General features: G+C 42.2%; 1 protein-coding gene across 10 annotated transcripts; it reads right to left on the bottom strand.

Annotated features, from left to right (window-relative positions):
- Nucleotides 1-7,607: 7,607 nt before the first annotated feature.
- LOC112562964 (fibropellin-1-like) lies at nt 7,608-21,153 on the bottom strand. 10 transcript variants are annotated; one of them, XM_025236600.1, is made up of 16 exons: nt 20,839-21,152; nt 20,368-20,586; nt 19,939-20,055; nt 19,349-19,456; nt 18,974-19,081; nt 18,675-18,788; nt 17,842-17,961; nt 17,471-17,584; nt 16,533-16,643; nt 15,666-15,779; nt 14,881-15,000; nt 13,287-13,400; nt 12,952-13,080; nt 10,799-10,912; nt 8,959-9,069; nt 7,608-8,593 (listed from the first exon to the last, which is right to left on the bottom strand). In XM_025236600.1, the coding sequence occupies exons 1-16, from the start codon at nt 20,876-20,878 to the stop codon at nt 8,406-8,408; spliced, it is 1,941 nt and encodes a 646-aa protein (XP_025092385.1). In that variant the 5' UTR covers nt 20,879-21,152; the 3' UTR covers nt 7,608-8,405. The 10 variants fall into 10 exon arrangements, with proteins under 10 accessions (XP_025092385.1, XP_025092384.1, XP_025092389.1 ...); XM_025236599.1 differs by having other exon boundaries at nt 19,939-20,058; nt 20,839-21,149; XM_025236604.1 differs by lacking the exon at nt 10,799-10,912 and having other exon boundaries at nt 19,939-20,058; nt 20,839-21,153.
- Between the last annotated feature and the right edge of the window lie 732 nt (nt 21,154-21,885).

Below are 21,885 nucleotides of genomic sequence, written 5' to 3' on the forward strand. Positions count from 1 at the left end.
GAGAGCACTTGACGGAATAAATGTGTCTTTGAACGTTGCTTGAACTTTGTCGGAAACCTTGAAAAAGAACGAAAATAGACTAGTGTAACTATCCTCCCCTCTTTATTCACACACACGTACCCATACAAAGTCTAGCTTATCTTCAGTTTAGACCAGCGGTTCTCAACCTTTTACTTGTGACGACCCCCCTAACGAACACCGGTACGTCCGCGACCCCCTTAGCCAGCTAGGTCGGTGGAAGAGGGGGGGGGGGGAGCCTTAGCTAACCTCGAACGCCGCGTCGAGGAAATCAACAACGGAAGAACAAAGTTCGTATCTGCAAGAAGTATAACTGTTAATGAAATTTTTACTAAAGCAAATTCTGCGGTGCTAATAAATATTATTTTAATTGGGACACTCACTTTGATTAATGAGAAAGGCTGAGCCTGCTTGCTGTTGCAATAGAGAAGCGAACCTGTGTGCGATGTTCGTACCCACTGCTATTTGCAGCTCAGCCTCTGGCGTCCACACGATTTTCTGTATTGAGACTTCAAGTGCTGCCAATGCTGAAAATCCTTGCTCACACATATACGAAGTTGAAAATGGCAGAAGAACTTTTTATTGCTTTCTCAGAAAGGAGAGGATATTCACCGTTGACGCTAATCCAGAATGTTGGCACTGGTGTTGTTTGGAAGACCATTTTCAGGGATTGGTCACTATTGAAAGGTCGATGAGCTGCTCTTCTTATTCCGTGGACAAACCGCTTGTGCTAGGATCAGCCAGAAATGGATTACGAATCCAATCGTATTTAGTCACATCAATTTCAGCGAAGTAATGCTGAAACCTTTCTTGCAGTCCGCTTAGATGGGCAATAATTACATTCTTCACCTGATCAAGAATCAAGTTGTCAGCCTTGCACTTACACAAGCACGTAAACATATCAAAAATATTTTCTTGGCATATCTTTTGCGTCCACAACGAAATTTTTCGGACAAAAGCATTCATCTTGTCAGTTGTTTGTAATATGGTGGTGTCTTTCCCTTGCGGAGAAGTATTCACAACGTTCAGCTTCTCAAATATGTCCGATAAATATGCCATTAGCAGCAGCCATCGGTCGTTCTTAAGCCCCCACTCCGCACTGTCTGGTCATGGCCTTCTGTCAGGGACCTAGAGTACTAAGACTGAGCACGTGCGAGGGCGAAAGGGTGTGAATGATGGACGTTTCCTGGTGCTCAGAAGAGTATGCAACAACAGCAACCTACAGGATGCAGCTTGCACTAGACAAAGTGGCAGCCTGGGCAGACAACTGGTGCGTTACCATCAACCGTGACAAGACAACAGCCACTCTTTTCTCTCTCTCCACCAAAGCGCAAGCTGGGAGACTAAAGTTGGGAGACACTCCACTGACACTTGAAGACCAGCAGACGTACCTGAGAGTCACTTTTGACAAAAGATTGACATGGAAGCAACACATCCTAAAACGCAGAAGCAAAAGCCAGAAGAAAGCTGACATCATGAGAAAGCTGGCAGGAAACACTGGGGCGCCAACGAAAAGATCCTGAAGACCGTGTACCCAAGGTACTGTAAGACCACACCTTGAGTACGGATCAAGCACCTGGATGACAGCAGCCAAGTCACAACCTTCAACTTTGGACAAGGTGCAGAACCAAGCACTGAGAGTAATAACAGGCGCCATGAGATCTACGCCAATAGAAAGATGGAGCAGATAACAGGCATACCCCCATTAAAAACAAGAGAAGGGAATGCAAGCACTCGTGCAGGCCACCAAGTACAGACACAGTGAAGACCACCTGATGAAGTGGCCAACAGAAACAGCTGTCCTCGGGAAGGCTGAAAAGATCCAGCTTTGTGCGAGAGACGCAGGCACTACACAGAAAATACCAAACAAAGCTTCCTGCACAGGTCCAGGTACCGACTCTCTACCTCGATCCTCTCCTTGGAAAGACAGAACAGGGAACATTACCATCTGCACCACAGTTCCTCAACAAAGGATGAGCATAGCGACGTGGCAAGAGAGCCCTGACGCTAGCCATGCTAGAAGAAAGGTACCCCCCAGGAATCATGGATAAGGCCTACACAGACGGGTCAGCCACAGACACTCTCCAGAGGGGGAGGGGCCGGCGTGTGCATCCAGTTCCCAAATGGACAGTGGCAGGCAGCAGCAATACCAACTGGCCTCCACTGTACAAACTATAGAGCAGAAGTAGAAGCCCTGGTCCACGCAGCAAAACATCATCAGCAGCCAGAACAGACCATGACAAGCCAGGTCGTCTTCCTGACCGATGCTCTGTCGGTGCTGCAGGCAGTCAACAATAACAAACTGCCAGACCTGGAAGCCGCGCTGCTGAAAACATCAAGTGCCTCAGAACGGCTCTGCAGTGGATCCCATCACAACTGCGGATAGATGGGAATGAGGAAGCTGACAGGATGGCTAAGTTGGGTGGCAGAAGACGAGCAAGAAGACAATGCAGTCAACATGTCAGAGATGAAAACCATCATTAAGTCTCTGTACAGGCCACAGCAACCACTGGACAGTTACCATCAGCTGTCCAGACCGGACCAGGTCGCTATCTTCCGCTCAGGACGGGCACAACAGGCTGCTTCACCACCTACACAGGAAGTTGCACCTCGTGCCGTCCCCGAGATGCTCTGTGGAGAGGCAGACCAGACTGTAGAACACATCCTACAGGACTGTAGGAATCTCCGTACCCTGAGGAAAGAGACGTGGCCACAGTCGGAGACCCTGCACAACAAGCTGTACGGGCCAGTGGAGACTCTACAGAAGACCACCAATTTCATATCAAGAGCTGGTCTCCAAGTGTGAAAGAGGCGAACGACAAAAAAAAAAAGATGGACGTTTCCTGAATGTGTGCCGTTTAGATGTTTGTTTTTTTTAAAAGAGAGAGGTGTGACTGGAGAGGGAGAGGGGAGTCAGCGGTGAGAGACTGGGAGAGAGAGAGGGCAAAAGGCGAGGAGGGAGATTGGAGGCTTAATTGTTGAGAGGGGGATTGTGTTTTGAGTTTTGGAAGTGAGAAGTCACTGCATGCCGAGACAGTGTACTTGAATAGGGAGAAGCGATTTGGAGTTTGATCGCCCTCACCACTCGGTTACAAAATCTAAGCTAATTTCACTAATACCGGTATAAGAAACTTTTAAAAAAAGGACCACCTTCGCGACCCCCTTGTAGGCACGTCGCGACCCCCCAGGGGGTCGCGCCCCACAGGTTGAGAACCGCTGGTTTAGACTTTAGACTAGAGGATTCGTGAAAACTGCTGCTAGTGAAACATGTTTTACTTCACATAAAACATGCTTTAGTTCACATGAAACACTTTTTTTCAGTCGTCGCAGGTTTCGTCGGCAGCATCATCTTTGCCGCCGAGTTTCATCAGATTTACGTCAACAAAGTGAACATCGGCACGCTGGACTGGGGCTTCGGACTGGTCATCGCCTCGCTTTCCTTGGCAACGCTCTGCGCATGCGTGATGCTGGTCTTCAGCAACCGTCTGGTGCGCCGCCGGCCCCGCACAGGCTTCCTGTCCCGTGGGGCCAACGGCTGTCACGTGACCATCGTTCTGCAGGACGCGGAGGGCGATGTGGTGCGTCTGCCCTACTTCGGCGACGTGCGGCGGGACCAGTTGGTGTACGGTGCTGCGCCCATCCTTCCGCCCTCCTACGACATGGTCACTGGGGACATCACGAACTCGGGGGGCTTGCCGTCCGAAGCTCCCCCTCCCTATTGCCCTGATATGACAAAGCATGCGACTGTCCTGCCCCCACCACATCCGCCCCCACCACATCCACCTCCTCCAGCTTACAACATGCAGGCAGACTGGGACAGCCAGAAAGCGAGCACATCACCGGAACATCACTAGCTTGCTGTGTGTGTGTTTGTGTGTGTGTTCAGACGATGGCGCTAGCTTCATTAAGACAGTTTGACGGACCAAAGGATTCATCCCACCAACCTCTCAAGAATCGGTCGTTCAGAACTGTCCGCAATGTGACTGCCTACGATGCACACGATCTATTGCACTTTCTCAATATTTTGATATTTAAAAAAGCGCCACCAAGGTGTTGCCCTGGGAGAATGAACAGATCACTTCCGGAAAACTAAGCAAGTATGCAGGAATCCACACAAGACCGACAACATTGTCGTGACGAGTTTCATGAAATCAGTGCACGAGCTTTCATTTCCAATGGAGTGCTGGCCCAAACCACGTGGTCAACCAAGCAGCCCGCCCCTTACCCCACACCAGCCCAGCTCGAGGATATCTATTGTCTGCGCTTGAGCTAAGGTCAACCCTCCCAACGATGTTTGAATTCAAGGTGTAAATGGCTTTTTTCTCAACATAAATCGTGGCTGATAATTTCTGTTGGAAGAGAAGTATGTCCTGAACTCTGAACTCCTTGTGTATTGTGCAGACATCCACAGAGTAAGCACGAATTGTATTACTGGACTGCTGGCAGACGATTTTTTTTTTCCAGTTAACTACTAAAACGAGGCATGAGACTACAAAGCTTCCGGTTTAGTCACATTGTTGAGGCTCGCCGAGACTAACAGCGGAGAACTTCGCAAGAGGCTAAGCGTTGGTCTTGGCAGACAGACAGCAATCCACCTATACACATCCGTGGATTGAGCGAAGGGCGCATATTTACAAGACCACCCGTATATGTCTTGGTAGTGTCTTGGTACCAAGGAGATATCCCAACATTGTCCATTATGATCTATGTCTCGTTAGTTCAAAGGTCGTGAACCCTTCAGCGGTGCGAGCTTTTTTCGTTAAATTTTGTTTTGTGTTTATACAGGTTGAGGTGAGCTCTCGTGATCTTAGAGGTGTTTGGGGAGGAAGGGAGTGATGTGATAAAGCTTTTGCTTATGTCAGGCCCCATCTTCTTTCCCTCGCGGTTCTACCTTTCCCCAGCACTTCACGTACCCGGACACCCGCTCCACATTTGTGTCACGTGGTCTGGTGGTTTCAGATGCCGTTACTCTAACCACTGAACTCTGAGAGTTTGTTTTTGTCATCATGAGAGGACGAGCATTCATCGACGAAATGAAGCTCAGCATAATCATTCACCTGAACGGCCTGGCACTTCAACAACAAAAGACTTTGTAAACATAGTGTTAGTTCTTGAACATTCTCTGTGTACATTTTAAGGCCTCAGTTGTTTGTTTTTGTTGATTGTATTGGCTGATATGTTGCTTACACTGGTTTTTTTGTTTATTATGGTTTTATTTATTATTGGGTTATTTGTTTAATATATTGGTTTATTTGTTTAATATGTTGGTTTCTGTTGATTATATTGATTTATTGTTTATTATATTGGTTTGTTTGTTTATTACAGTCAAATCTCCCTACTATGCCACCCCTCTACTATGCCACTCTCGGTATTATGCCACTTTTGCTCGGTCCCGACTATAAATTCAATGTAAAAAAAAATTTACTATGCCACCCCTACTCTCGCTACTATGCCACTTTTTTGTGACTGTTAAAAGACACAAGTTGTGAAATTCTACGCAGTGCTCGACTATTATACTGTATGGTAGTGTGGGACATCGCAGTTAGGTGGGATGGAACCTAGCACGCACACAGGGAGGGTGGAGTCTGGCGATGTGGGGGGGTGGTCGCTGGCCGGGTGACAGCCACGTGACAGAGGGAAGGTGTGAGGGGGTCGACTAGCGACAGGATGCAGGTGCGCGGATGTGGTTGGGAGGGGTGGAGGATGAAGAGGTGAGGGGGAGAATGAGAGGAGACAGCTAGCGAAGCCGACGATTCTTGAGAGCTTTGGACCAGACCTTTGCCCAAGGACTCCTGCAGTCTCTGAGCGGCCCGCCCGCCAGTATATATACTATACATACAGTATTAGGTAAAACTGAGTTAACTATATTAGTCCGGCCCTCTAAAACCATCCCAATTTCTCATGCGGCCCCTTGGGAAAATTAATTGCCCACCCCTGCTTTGGACTGACAGGTAACTTGAACAAATAAAGCCGTTTTTACGAACCCTCTCTACTATGCCACTCTCTCTACTATGCCACTTTTGCTCGGTCCCGGTAGGTGGCATAGTAGGGAGATTTGACTGTATATGGTTTATTTCTTATTTGGTTATATATATGTATCTTATAATTTTATTTGTTTAAACTTTTTTTTTGTTTATGATATTGGATTGTTTTGCTGTGTTTTTCTGCCTTTGCAAATCACGAAACAAAACAGTTGAAAGTGTTTTCACAAACTGTTCTGGACTGAATTAATGTACTTGACAGGATTACCTCCATCGTTGCATATTATTGATGACTGTAAAGCTCACGAGAGGTTGTGTAAACAAACATGTCACGTGGCACTGCACGTGCTTATGTAGCGTAGGGCCTTGTGCCTTGTACAAAACATATCAGCATCCAGCTCATGGCTGTCAGCTCGGTAGTAGTGTGTTTGGCATCAGTTATTAATGTTTATATCTACCCCTCACACTGTTCGCATGTTGTTGGAGAATTGTCATTCGGAGTTGTGAATCCTTCGTTACTTGTTGTCCTGAGCTGAGTAGTCTTTCACACTTTGTTTTCCTGTAGGTTAGTGTTGGAACTGAGAGATCTGGGTGATATGTTGATATTGAGAGGTAACATGTGACAATATAGACAAAACTATCTGTGAGCTAAATGGAGATAGTCTGTGATTTCTGTTGTAATCATCTCTGGTACTCACACACATTCCAGCAAAACTTGTTATTGTGACCGCATGCGGATGTCTGTCTGTCTGTCTGTCGGTCTGTCTGTGTGGTGCATGTGTATGTGAGTGTGATGCAAAAGAGAAAAGGGAAAAAGAAGAGAATGAGACAACGGAAGAGTAACTTTCTGCAGTTTTGTTATCTTTTCTTTGTAAATTCGCAGTGTATTTTTTGTGCTATGCATTTCATAATAACCACACAGCTAAATATTCGGATGCATTCTTGTGTAGGAAAATATACATTTTCATTTCATGAACTGAATTTGTCGCTTTTTTTCTCTGTAAAACTGTGTGTCCTTTTTTTCTACAGCAGGCGTGAGAAAATTTGATGTGAAATCAGGTGTCAAAGGTCTGCTTGTCATTCCGGGTACCTCTACAGAAAAAGTTACAGTGGGCTGTACCCGTTTGAAAATACAGTAATGGTTACTTGTCACAATGTTATTTCATGTCCTAAAGAATCGTAAAAAAAACTGAATAACATTTTTCATGTCAATCACACATGGTAAACGGATGTCAAGAACGTTTTATTAGAAAATAGGAAGACAGGGAAAGAGAAAGAAAGAAAATTGTGTGAATTGTGCGTGTTTGAGTACTACGTGTCTGTCTGTCTGTGTGTGTGTACGTGTGTTTAAGATTGCTTTCTTTGACTGGATGGTCAAGTCGAAGGGGAGGAGAGGATCCACAATGACAGCATGCCAGTTAAACATTAAACTGTGACAATATGTCATCTTTGCTCAAAACCAAACATTGGTCCAAACTAAATATCAACTCCGTGATTTTTTTTTTATGTTCTCCCTTGTTGTTTGTTTGTTTTCTTTTGGTGGGTGGGGAGCGTCTGTTGTACAATAGTTCTTCCATCCGAGCTAATACATAAGCTCAAAGCAGGTAAGAGTGTAAAATATTTATTTGCGAAGTAATTTATCAAAGAATGAAAGACTCCAGCATATTAATCTTTTCAGGGCAATTATATACAGAAAAATGTTAAAGACTTTTATTGAACTTGGTTACTGACTCAGTAATTTTAATAAAAAAAACATTTGTTAATATACAAAGAAGAAAGGAGAGAAGTATTTACCTTCAAGTATTACATCAGTTTTATCTTTGAAAAAAAAAAACTAGAAAAGCGAAAAGCTGAAAATGAAAGAGAACTCGATACAAAAGACCTTCACTGATGAAAGAAGTGCAAAGGCTACAACAACGGCGACTTCACCACCATATTATGAACAGTATGTAAGCGCTACCTACGTCCCACTGCCTGTCGTCTGCTTCTCTGTGTACCCCAAGCAGACGACAGAACATTCTAGAAAAGACGGAGAACGAATGGGCTTGGAGAGATGACCTGAGGAAGGGGGCAGGAGATGAAATGATAGACGGTTGAGAACAGTCATCAGCGTTAAAACGGAGATAATTAAGTAATTAAGGGTTAACACAAGTCTTACTTTTGTTTTAATGGTTGGTAATAAAGTTATAGCAAGAAATGTCTTTTAAAAAAATTTCAAAAGAAAAAAAAAAAAAGAAATACGTTTCTGTTTGTTCATTTTTTGAAAAAAATTTTCTAATCACGAATGATAACCGTTTTCACTTAAAAGTGGAGGAAAGAGGTTGACGTTGTAGAGAGGTGGAGGACGTAAACAGAAGCACCGACAAGATAAGGAGGAAGCGTCTTCACTACGTTGTGGTGACGGGATCACGTGGCCTTATCATCACACGCACACATATTGTCGAGGGTCGTAGATCTTGTCGATGGGGCAGGCCAGCTGGTGGTACAGGCCGGTGCCGTTGCAGACGTACACGTAGCGACGGTCCTCAAAGTCGGGTAGGGGAACACGGCGGGGATGGTGATGGAGAACTGGGGACAGTACTCGCTGGCGCAGACTGCAACACATTACAAAATGATGGAGTCAGTTATGTCCCTTAGAAATTATCAGTTCGAGGAAGGAAGAAGCAAGCAATGAATAGAATCATCATCATCATCATCAATCATCATCATCATCATCATCATCATCATCATCATCATCAATCATCAATCATCCATCATCATCATCTTATTCTTTTTCTCCTTCTTGTATGGGCATGTTTGAAGTAAAATAGATGAGACTGTCATTTAAGGTTCCTGCTACCGCAGACGGCCAAATCACACGGGACACTTGCCACAGTCCATCACGGGAAATGTAGTTCTCGCTCGAACTCTTCCCGAGCTGGAGCCTGCAAATGGAAGCTAAATATAGCACATGACTCACTCTGGCACTGCCGCCCTAAGTAGCCGCTGGGACAGTTGCACGTGAAGCCCTGGGGCGTGTCCACGCACACTCCGCCATTCACACATCGCAGGTTGCCGGAGGAACACCGCTCTGCAGACGAGAGACATAACCGCTAACAACTAGCTTTCATATTAGGTTTTGGTGACGCAAGCAGATCGATCAAACCAGTAATTATTATCATCCTCATTACCCATATCTTCACCCTCTGCTTCATTTTGTCACATCCACCATCTCCACCACCATCACCACCACTCCACTGTACAACAATAACCAACCACCACACTAAATCGTCGCTGTCGTTATGTTCCGGGTGTCTGCCAGTATAAATATATACGCTTTGCAAATTTTTTTTTCAAACACACTGCATCTCGACCCGCGCGCGCGCCACGCAAGTGAACGTTCACTGCTGCTGTCCAAGAACAGCAACTCTATCGCACTTATTATCCTCTCAGCCGCTGGTTGTTTTTATTACCTGTTTATTATTAATATTATTTTATGATTATACACTTAAACTATGAGCGATATAGATTCGAGTTAAGTTTAGGCACTCCGGGGACAAACCGTTTTCTAAGCATCTTTGGAGGCAGGCAACTGTTGAGGTAACTCTTGTGAGACTAGTTGGTAGGTTTTATTTATTCGGAAAAGTTAGAAAATCCTAGTAAAATCTCACCAAGACTCGGTTAGTTTTCCCCTATTTAATCATTTAAAATAACATATTTATCAACTGGTTTTATTCTCAGAACCACCATTTATTTAAAAAATATCATTTTTTTCTCTAGCAAGTATTACTTCCCTTGTTTAGCGGTACTGTCCCCGTCTTGTAAACATCGTACCGTTATTTACTTTTCTCGCTCCCTGTAGGATGATGTCAGACCTGTAGGCGCAGACTGATACCAAGACATGTTCAACGGTTTTCCTACCTGCACGTGTAAGGGCAGGTGCCAACACTGGCAAGACGCCGGACACACGTTACCTAGCGCCATGACCTACGTATCACCCACGTGACCTCAGGCTGCGCACTACGCCGCAGAGGCTTGTCTCGCACGCGTGCTACGAGGCTTTGAGTTCCGTTTCTCTCTTTACAACTTCTCTTATATCGGGTAAAATAGAGGTAGAATAACCTAGAAAATAAATGGAAAATTATTTATTATGTTTATTCCTCTTAGTGTTTGGAAGCACTGATTTACTGTGTGTCGTGACACTTCGGCTTTCTATCCCCAAATCCAGAACCCTACCGTTTCAAAATAAATAAATAAAATAAAAATGCGGAAAAAATTAAAGACCCCACTCAAAAAACAAACAACCCCCCCCCAAAAAAAAAAAACCCAAACAACAAACAAACAAAAACCAAAACCAAAAACAAAAAAACCAAAAAAAAAAAACCAAAAAAAAAAAAACAAACAAAAAAAAACAAACAAACAAACAAACCAAAGACTGAAATAGTGAATCTTCACGCACGCATACAGGGTGGATATGGGGGAAACCAGTTCACTGGGATCGGGAAAAAATCCCCAAAGGCTAGCCCTGTAAACAGGTGTCATGACCAGAAAAAGATGTGTCGGTACAGGGATCGGAGCTTACGACATTCAGTGGTCAACGGCGCCACTGACCTACCGACCGTCCCACCCTACTTCTCCTCCACTCACATGCTAACCATTTAGCTGTTTTAGCTGTGCTTTCTACATCTGCGCTGACACGATTTACCCTGAGACAGACCTCTGCTTATTACTAGCCAGCAAAAAAAAAAACAAACAAAAAAACTATAAATAAATATAAATAAATAAGTAAAAATAACAAGACGAAGGGAGAGCACTCTTACGCGGCTGGTCACAGGCTATTCCAGTCCAACCAAACGCGCATGCGCAGACGAAACCAAGAGGGGTGTCTGTACAGGTTCCCGAGTTGAGGCACAGCCCACTGGAGCAGGGAACACCTACACCAACACCATGCTGGGACGTCATGCAAGCAAAGTGTCTTCATGCCGCCGCCATCACGACATGTCATCATGCACAGATGGTTATTTTGTTGTTGGCACAGACATGAGCATACACAGGCATGAAGGAAATGGTCATATTATCATGCACTTACCTTTTTTTGTTTGTTTTTTTTTACACAATACACATAGACTGATAGAGGCATGAATAAAATGTACTAGAGTCTCGGAAGCAAGAGATGTGCTACAAAGAAAATATGAAACAAGGTTTACAGCCCAGCTGGCATGCACAGTGTACACAGGAACAGACAGGAGGACAGATGGACGGACAAAGACACATTAGTAACCATCTCTGCCTATTCTTTCTCCCTCCATTCGTTGCTAACCTTTTTTTTTTTTTGCTCTCTCTGCTTTGTCTTTCGCTGCTTCTTTCCCCTTCAATCGCTATTACTCTCGTACGTTCAACACACACACATTTGTCCACATATGCACGGAAGCTGGAGACCTGTGCATCCATTCATTCTTCCTTGCGTCTACTGGATATATAGATATACTAAACAAATGTTATATACAGTAAAAAAAAATTAGATGACTTTTGGGAAAGAGAGAAAACCTAGCAGAAAACAAGACGATAGACAAGAAAAAAAAAAGAACTCCTACAAAATTCATTTAAGTAGCACCTGTCATATAACAGAAAAATAGCAATTGTTAATGTAATCATGTGACTGAGAAAACATCTTGTCACGTGGTCTCTTAAATTCGCTTACTGTTATAATAGGTTTTCTTCAAACTCTGTAGACCTGGTTTGTTTGTTCGTGTCTATTTTTTTTTAACTCAACATATTTAGTACTATCTGACCACTGAGATGTTTCACAATTCTACCCGGAACACGTGGCCGTTATTCTCAAGTTCAAGAGTTGGACGCCATATAGGCACAAAGAGAGAAATGTTCATTTAGACACAATACAGAGGACAGAAAAACAGACTTTTTAACAAACTCTGGCATGCCGTGCAGCCGCTACATCCACTGTAATCTGTTATTATACCAGTAATAACAGTAGCACCAGTAATACAGTTCAACGTTGAGCCTGGAAAAAGCATGCACCGTACCCCTTCATTAGGTCAGCCATGCCGGGAACACTGTCACCATGCGGTCAGTGCGAGGACGTCAACTAGCCACGTCCAGTTACTGAGACACGGGAAAAACATGCCTGGTCAAACAAACAAACAAACAAACAAACAAACAAACAAACAAACAAACAAACAAACAAACAAACAAACAAACAAACAACGACGGCAAACACTGCTACAGACGTTCTCTGGACAACTTCTATCGATGCCATGGAAACCTGTCTGTAAACTACCCACAGCTGCCAGGGATGGACGGAACCTAGTCTGCACCATACCCGAGATAGGAATACCTGTTTCAGACCTGACATAGCAGCAGGGACTTAGTCGCTAGCACGCTGCGCAGATGCATCGCATAGTGTGAGAAATGGCAGTTAGCAGGTGTGAAAGTCGAGTGAGGACTGCTCACACACACCAGGCTCGTGAAAGCCGTTACAACCTGAAGAGCATTGGGCACGCCTGTGAGAACTGGAGCATGTCTAGAATGAAACCTTGGACTTTGATACAGCGCAGGGGAAGCTGAACATGTTGGCAATACATCTGGATCGTTCACTATATCGAAAGTCAACTTTCATTTTTCAAAATTAACCCTAAAAAGTTTTCGCATGCTGTTGCCCACTTGCAGACATTGTCATTTATCATCAACATACCTTTGCTGTGCTGATTATGATTTATATTTTTATACATCTATATTTATATGTTAATATGTATGTGTTTGAGGTCATTTCCATTTATGTGGGGTGTGAGGAAGTGTGAGTGCGTGTGAAGGCATGCTTTATTCCGGGTACTCAGTGGACTAGAATGGAAAGTTCAGCAGGAGAAAGCATCAACAACTGCATCTGACAAACATCGCCGTATGAGGAAGGGAAGCTTGGGAGGGGTGGGTAGCAAAAGAAAGGTGGATAACTCACGAAGCTGACAGTTGGTACCCGTGTGGAGGCTGTCACAGCGGCAGACGTAGCCGAGGGTGTTGCTGGCCAGCTGGCAGGTCCCGTTGTTCTGACAGGGATTCACACTGCAGGCGGTTGATGTTAAAGTTGCTGAGAATTAAAAAAGATGACTTTGAAGATCACTTCAAACATGTCAGTTACTTACAGTTCAGTCCCTTTACTTGTACAGGTCGTCTGGCGGAATGGGCAGAACCATAATAATTTAATAAACCCTTCAAAAGCTCAATCAATGACGTTTTGACCAACGGTTTTTTAATTAGTTTACACGTTTGACAGCTGGTGGTGCAAGGTCACACCTGTCTGACAGTTGGCGCCGAAGGTACCCGCGGGACAGCTGCAGGCGTACCCGGTGCCAAAGGTCACGCACTGACCTCCGTTCAGACAGGGATTGGAGCTGCAAGGGCTACCTGCTGCACATCATGAGACAGGGTGCGAAAGAGAAGTTGAGAGCACTCAGTTCATAACCACACTTTTTTTTTATTTTTTTTTTTTTTTGATACTTCCAATCTCCACCAGGCATTCCGACAGAACCAGAGAGAGAGATGGTGAAAAGCGGGGGAAAGACTGTAAATAAAGAGAAAAGAAAAGAAAAGAAAAGAAAAAAGAGAAATGGTAAATAAAGAAAAGTAAATTGCATTTGCAATAAAAAATAAAGAAATGAAACAAAATAGTAGTAACTCCAAATAAACAAGGAAACAAAAATGTCAATAAAACCAAAAATAAATTAACCAACCAACCAACCAACCAACCAACCAAACAAACAAACAAACAAGTAGAACAAACAAAAAACTCACAAAAGAGACAAAGAATATAAGACCAAACCGAAGACAAATTAGTCAGAACTAACATTTAAGACTTAGAAACAGACTGATAAAAACCACGAGTGGAAGAGAAAGCATTTTTTTCTTTGTTTTTAAAGGTAAGCAGATTTTCCCCCTACTCTATTCCATCCCATTAAAAAGGGACTATTTATTTATTAAAATATTGAAAGTTTGCTAATTTAACACTCTTACAAATTATTTATGTATGCTGGCAGAGGATTCCTATCGTCTTTCTAATGACATGAAGCCAGCATCTTGGCGACCATTGAAAATGCTCTCCGCTCTCTCTCTCTCTCCACCAAACCCTTTGATTCCCTACTCACTCTCTTTCATACATATATTATCTATTAATAGAAAAAGTAGAGTTGAACTAATCCATAAAATATGATTACAGGTAAGGTGTAGTGAGTGATAAGGGGACGCGGAAGAATAAAATTTATGGAGAAGGCCGCTGTGGTTCGATACAGTATTAGTAACAAATATTAGTTCTGTCTGTAAGTGTTAGTAGAGTCTGTATCAGTATTGTCTTTATTATTAGTGTCCGTATTAATGTCTGTAAGTATCAATAATGTCTGTATTAGTAGTATCTGCAAGTATTAGTAGTGTCTCTAAGTATTTCTACCTTTTGTAAGTATTAGTGATGCCTACACATTTCTATATTTATTCGCAAAGCATATACTCGCTAGAAGATTATGATAGGAAAAAATATGGGAAAAATTCGCAAAGCATATACTCGCTAAAAGATTCTGCTAAGAAAAAAATGCGGGAAAAAGGGCAACACAGAAACACAAAAAAGATCAGAAATACAGACCTACATTCATAAAAGTTATGAATTACATTCAATCACATACTCACAAACGCACAATTACACATAAGACAAATAAATCGACAGGTAAGATGAAATGTTAGTTTAAAGGTGTGTTTAAAGTCAAAAGGTGAGTGGAAAGCTGGGTTTAAAAAGCAGTTGTAAAGTGAGTTTACATATGAGTTCAAGCATCAGATTAGATACACACCAAGGCTACACCAGCAGGTGGATGGAGAGAAAGACAAGGAAAGGAGTGCTAGAGACCTATTTCGCAGTCGGCGCCTCTAAAGCCCGTTGGACAGAAGCACAGGTAGCCAGACAGCTGCTGGACACACGAGCCGCCATTCTGACACGGGTTGGACCCGCAGGCAAAGGTAAGTGAAGCTGGTAGACAACAGACATCTACATCATTGCGACTCAAACTGGTTAACTCATTCTAAAAGCATAATTGTTCTATGGATAGGGGACTGAAAGAGATCACGAGTAAACAACCCCCAGAAAATTCCAGGTACTTATTAGACTCAATGTATTTTTTTTAAAAAAAGTGAAATATCAAGTTAAAGTCGACAAAATATTTTGGAAATTTCATTTTTTTTTAAAAATGCATGTCTCCTTGTTTACTTGTCAGCTGCTGAGCTGTTGGCCATAGAAGACATTAAGCAAGTATCAGAAGGTTATCTTAGGGAAGTTTGGACATACAGCAACAATGATTTGATTATTTTATTCTCTCAATGCCTTTTAAAAAGCTTTTGTTGCCTTTAAAACTCAATGTCGGTAACATGGATATAAATCTTTAAAATTTTTGAAAACATCTCCTGTCTCTTCCAGTCCACTTGTAAGAGCATCAATTTTGAGATTTAAATATTCAAGGTTATATTTCGTCTGAATGCAGAAGAAAAAAAAAAGAAGAAAATGCATCTTAGTAAGCCGCTAATTAAAAGATTTCCGTTTGTAAAGATTATACGAAAGCTGTGCTGTTTACATTATTATTTTAATGAAAGAAAGCGGTCGTGATGCATTCAAAAGAATGTTTTGTTGAAAAAACTCACTTGTTTCGCATCTGGAGCCGACGAAGTTGCTGGGACAGTTGCAGGTGTACCCGGTGCTGGTCACGAAACACACTCCACCGTTCAGGCAAGGGTTAGAAGAACAGGCGGTAATGACTGTTTGTGTGACGTAGCAAAAATAAACATTTTAGTCATTAAAACAGAAAAATAAACAAACTATGAAATATGGGTATTATTGCTTGTCTGTGTAACAATATTGAGTTCGGTTAAGGTTTTCTGTCTGTTCATGCATGTACGAACGAATATGTGTCCTTTTGAATCAATGATTGAAGATGTTAAACTAAGTTGAATGAGGTAGAGTTATTCGTTTCCCAGTTTTTTTTTCTCTGTTGCAATATACAGATCATAAATTTTTTGTTTCTTTTAAAACCATTTAGTTATTAAGCGTAAATGAAGTGAGAACAATAATAAAACTGCCTTAAGTTGTTATGTGGTTGATATACCCCTGCCTCTGTTTTTATTTGTCCCTTCTACCTTCCGTGGTTCTATGTTTTTAACAATTCGGTATCTCAGCCACCTGCATGTGATGTGCCATTGTAGTCATTATAAGGAAATAGCCATTAAACTTTACTTTCAACAAAACTATTTTATAAGTAAATCGCAATTAGGTATTATTTAAAAAAAACTCTTTTATTGTTTAAAAAATGTGTACATGTTACACAAAACTTTCTGACTCAGTGTACTCTAGTCTTCGTTACATTGTGGTGGAATCAAAGATTTAGTCAGGACAGGGCCTCTATACATACAACATCCCTTGTCAGGGCTAGGGTTAGACAGGGGAAAAATAGTGTACATGCTTTCTATCACAAGCGGTCTATGACAACTGATGATGATGATCTTCAATGTTACCTGTCTGACAGTTGGTCCCTGTAAAACCAAATCGGCAACCGCAGAAATAACTTGTCCCAGACACATAGCAGGTTCCTCCATTCTGACATGCACTGGGAGAACAAGGGGCAACTGAATATGAAGAACAAAATAACAAAACAGTTATTTTCACTTTGAATAAACACTATGAAAACGCAGGGTTGTCCATGGAACATATTTTTCTATCCCGTCCCATCCCATCTCATGGCAATTTATGCCTGTCCCATCCCGTCCCATCCCACGGGATGTTTCCCATGGGATTCCCATGGTATTAACAATCCTATGGACAACACTGAAAACCACTTTTCGGCTTTTGTTCTATAATTCCTGCTACTTCACATACAATAGATGATTCAGAGGAAAGATTTAAATCCTTGATGAATGAAATAACAGTAAATTTATTTTGCAATATCAAGTATCGACTACCATGGGAAATACAAATGTGTGCTGTCCCATCCCATCCCATCCCATGGGACGTTTCCCATGGGATTCCCATGGGATTCCCATTCCTATGGACAACACTGTGAAAACGGCTTATAAAATACAGGCAGACACACCAGCTGCAGAGAAAGACGAAAAAAAAAAACAAAACAACAACAATAAAACAAGTCAAAAGAGCTTTCAAGAACGGAAGTTGATAATCTCCCATCTCTTCTATTTACTTGACTTTTTGTCTTCATACGGTCAAAACATAACAGAGAACTTATAGTCAACATCATAAACTTATAGTAAATCTAGATGAAAAGTTCATTTTGAAGTAAAAAGCTCGTACACCCAACAAAAGACTTGATAAGTGGGATGTAGAGACCCCTGATTCATTTGTACACCCACAGGATATAATGTTCTCTCATATCTCAGAGAAGAGAAAGAGAGTACACTGGATTTTTCAGCATATCATGAAATCATTTAGCTTTTGTCACCTGTCTGGCATGTGGCTCCAGTAAATCCTGAAGGACAGTTGCAGGAATAAGAAGTCCCAGAAGCAATGCACACACCTCCATTTTGACAAGGGGCAGAGGAGCAGGGATTGACAACTGTGACAACATTATGTATAAACAAGTATGAAAACGGCTTAAAAATATCCAGGCAGACACCAGCTGCAGAGAAAGACGGAGGAAAGAAAAACAAGTCAAAAAAGCTTTCAAGAACGGAAGTTGATAATCTCCCATCTCTTCTATTTACTTGACTTTTGAGAACTTGTAGTAAACATAATATAGATAAAAGTCAAAAGAGAAAGAAAGTACACTCTCGTTGGATTTTTCAGCAAATAAAATCATCTAGCGTTTGTCACCTGTCTGGCATGTGGCTCCAGTAAATCCTGAAGGACAGTTGCAGTAATAAGAAGTCCCAGAAGCAATGCACACACCTCCATTTTGACAAGGGGTAGAGGAGCAGGGATTGGCAGCTGTTACTACATTATGTATAAACAATTGAAGTCAGCCTACAGGTAGACTAAGACACAGAACTAAAATAAAAATCGTACAAATCTTTACTCCTTAAGCTTGCAAAACATTCCATCTCTTACCTCTGCTTACTTTCAATCAAACAGGTAAACATGTTAATGACAGGTATTTTGCCCACCACTAGATATTTGCAGAAGCAAGCACGGAGGTAGACTGCTGACAAAGGAGTTACTGTTGGGTGGAAAATCTACGACTTTTCGGTAACTATGACGACCGTTTGGAAAATGTAAATCGAAAGTACACTGAAAGAGTGAAGAAAGTAGGGTTGTAGGGGGTCCGGGAGGCGAGGTGTTAATCATAAGAAAGTTGGACAAGCGGCATTTTTATTTTCGGATAATAGACTTCAAACTACTTACAGTGACAGCAGAAACTTTGTGCTCTGTTTTGCTATTAGTACAAGCATCTTTGGTGGGAATACTGATTATACGGAGTGTCATGTTTTTGGTTAACCAAGAATGCCTAACTGATTCTGTAGTAAGGACTATGGCTATAAAGATATAAATTTAGAAAAAAAATACAACTTTCAAAACAACTTTGCAATTAATTTATTGACATTTTTAATATTTCATTTATTTGTTAATTTTCATTAAATATTTTTATCATGATCATCCGCATCCTCATCATCATCGTCATCATCGTCGTCGTCGTCACTTTTTGTTACCTGTTTGACAGTTGAATCCCGTAAAACCAGTACGGCAAGCGCACAAATAATTTGCCCCAAAGGCACTGCAACTTCCTCCATTCTGACATGGACTAGGGGAACAAGGACCGGAGACTGTATATAAAGAAAGCAGAAATTAAATATTTATTTACATTTAAGCGTCTCAACAAATGTAAGTACAAATAAGGAATAAAAAGACTCACTGCAAAGAATGTCCAAGAAAGTGTATATCTATAGCATCTGTCTGTCTGTCTGTCTGTCTGGCTGTCTGTCCTAAAAATACAGCATGAGTATGTCACCTGTCTGGCAGTTGGTTCCAGTGTAGCCTATAAGACAGGTGCACGTGTAAGAAAAGCCAGACGCTGAGCACACACCTCCATTTTGACAAGGGTTGGGGGAGCAAACACCTGTTAGAAAATGATGGATACAACTGATGTCAACTCAACAAATAGACTCATACAAAACTCATCCGAAACTTAGACAACCGCTTGTCAGAAGATAAAAGTGAGGTTCATTCTCAGCGTGCTACAGTGTACATCTATAGCATCTGTCTGTCTGTCTGTCTGTCTGTCTGTCTGTCTGTCTGTCTGTCTGTCTGTCTGTCTGTCTGTCTGTCTGTCTGTCTGTCTGTCTGTCTGTCTGTCTGTCCTAAAAATACAGCATGAGTATGTCACCTATCTGGCAGTTGATTCCACTGTAGCCTGTAGGACAGGTGCACGTGTAAGAAAAGCCAGACGCTGTGCACGCACCTCCATTTTGACAAGGGTTGGGGGAGCAAACACCTGTTAGAAAATGTTTGATACAACTGATGTCAACTCACTAGACTCACACACAGCTAAAATAGTAGCGGTAAGCAAAACTTTACCTTTAAACGATTAAATCCCAAAGACCTATGCAACATACTACAGAAACTTTTCCTTTCTTACCTACTTTTACATATAATCAAGTAGGCAACATTGGTAATTTAATTTTTTATATATCTGTTTGTATTGACTACTTTGTGTTGTAAACATATTGCTTGTATATATATTATGATTCACCATAAATAAGTGATTGTTATCTGACTGCTACTTTGTAACATTCAATTAACAAAAGAAACAAAAGAGTTATAGGTAAAATTATTAAATTAAAATTAAATTTAAAAATGTTACTGCAAATTTTTTTTTCGTTTTATTTATTTGTTTTGATATCTTTTTCCGTTTTCCTCTTCTCCGCAGATCTTTATATTGATAAATCTGAATAAAGCTGAAATAAAATACTTCACTTGTCTGGCAGGTTGTCCCAGTGAAGCCGGATGGACAAGAACAGGTGTAATTACTCCCAGAGGCAGAGCACACACCTCCGTTTAGACAAGGGTTGGACGAGCAAGGCGACGTGGCAACTACTGAAACGAAATTTGGTTTAAGTAGCTGTCAGAATACAGAAAAGTAACTGAAATGTGTTAAAAGCCTCCCGGATTCCAATTAATTTTCCATAAGGATGCGGATGCCTGTTTGATACTGAATACCGAAATAAAAACATAGCAGATTTACAGACGAATAGGAACAGAGAGGAATAGAGGAAATGGAGTTAGAGAAACAGGTGGGTGTTGAGAAGATAAGGACAGAGATGAAGGAGAAGAAAGAAACTTTCACTGAAAATGGAGACTTAGAGTAAGACACCCGTTACACTTGGCTAGTGTTGGACAACCTACTTGTACCCTCGCATCCTGGGACATTGAACGGGTGGTCGCAGATATTGTAGGTGGGGTTGAAGACTGTCCCTGGACCACACGTCTTGGGGATCCAGGTGGACCAGTTGCACTCGTAGAAGAGCCTACAGTCCCTGTCGTCTGGAGAAAAAGCTACCGTGCGGGTAGAGGATGAACACAGGGAGTCGTATTTGACCAGGCCCTGGACACTCCCACACAGCACTGTGGGAAACAAACCGGAGATTGACAATACGAGACCAATATTCTGGATGCAGAATTCAGAATTTAAGTTAAAAGATGTAAGCCCCAAGACTTATAGGCCACTTCAAAAAACGAACACTAAACATTTTGTTTGTAGCAGTAAAACAGAATTGAAGCAAGATTTTCAGAATTCTTCGAAAGGAATGACAGCATTTCCTCCCTCTCTTTACCTCCTCCCAAACCTGTGTTAAAACCACTCAACTGCATGCCTACCTGCTAAAATCACGGCCGTCTTCACGTCCAACATCTTCATCACCGTCGTCTGCGTGTCTCGACTTTGTCTTTGTCTCGCTCTCAACCTGTGTCTTCTCTACCTGGTGTCGCTGTTGTGATCCCCTCGGTGGGCTCGGGCGGTGTGTCGCTTGCCTGGGCTCCTGTTTGCGCAGATCAAGTCCTTTGCGTTATATCGCATGCCAAGACAAAGTCCCTGTCTTGGAGGCGCACCTTCCTGTCAGTCTCATGTCAATCACAGCGCTTGCCACGCCCTCGCCACGCCCTTGTCCCCCTCGTCTCCTCCGCTGCGATCACCACACCTACCTTTTTACCTGTTTGACATGCGTGCCTGCAGGTAATTAGCAGCGTCTACCCCGGGTACGTCATAGACCATCGAGGAAGTAAACCATCTTGAGGGTCTTTACCGAACAGGCGTGGCCATTGGTTGATGAAAGTTCTCGGCGGTTGTATAAAGATTGTCGTGTGTGGTCCGGGATGAAGGTTTTTTTTTTGGTTCTTGTTTGTTTGTTAAATCTCAATTCCTTCTAAGTCTGTCACCTCTACCCCACACGATCACACCTCTCACCTTCCCCACACGGTCACCAGGGAATTTCTCCTACCCTAACACCCACCCTACATCACAATTTTACTACACTCCTGCACACCCTAAATTTCACACCATCTACCCTCATTACTTCATGTTGTCCCAGGTTCTCTTTCATCCTGCTTCGTATACGCTTTGTGCTATCGTAGACTTTTCAGCATCCGCCCCTTGATGTACTCTATAGTCTGTCCGGCAATGCAACTCTCCCACAAATCCCTTTCGCCCGAAAAAAGTGCTTTTGATAGTAAATAGCAGAACTCAGTTTTAAAATCCATGATCTTTTAGGAAGGCAGGCTTTCTTGTTGTAGAAGGTCTACTCTGTCATTGCTTCATACTCCATCGTATTGGAAATTATTGTGAAAATATTAAATATGAGATTAATCAAATCTTACAAATATATGCATATTAATAATCGTCCTTTTTATGTTACTCCATCTTGAGTA

This window comes from Pomacea canaliculata, linkage group LG4, assembly GCF_003073045.1.
Source record: "Pomacea canaliculata isolate SZHN2017 linkage group LG4, ASM307304v1, whole genome shotgun sequence".
Taxonomy (NCBI): domain Eukaryota; kingdom Metazoa; phylum Mollusca; class Gastropoda; order Architaenioglossa; family Ampullariidae; genus Pomacea; species Pomacea canaliculata.

Excerpts from the sequence above, each read along its gene's own strand:
- LOC112562964 (XM_025236599.1), bottom strand. The coding sequence starts at position 20,878 with ATGAAGATGTTGGACGTGAAGACGGCCGTGATTTTAGCAG. Across the intron at positions 20,059-20,367 it reads CCCAGGATGCGAGGGTACAA|TAGTTGCCACGTCGCCTTGC; the intron begins GTAGGTTGTCCA and ends ATTTCGTTTCAG. Across the intron at positions 10,913-12,951 it reads GGGTACCAACTGTCAGCTTC|GTGTTCCCTGCTCCAGTGGG; the intron begins GTGAGTTATCCA and ends GTGTTGGTGTAG.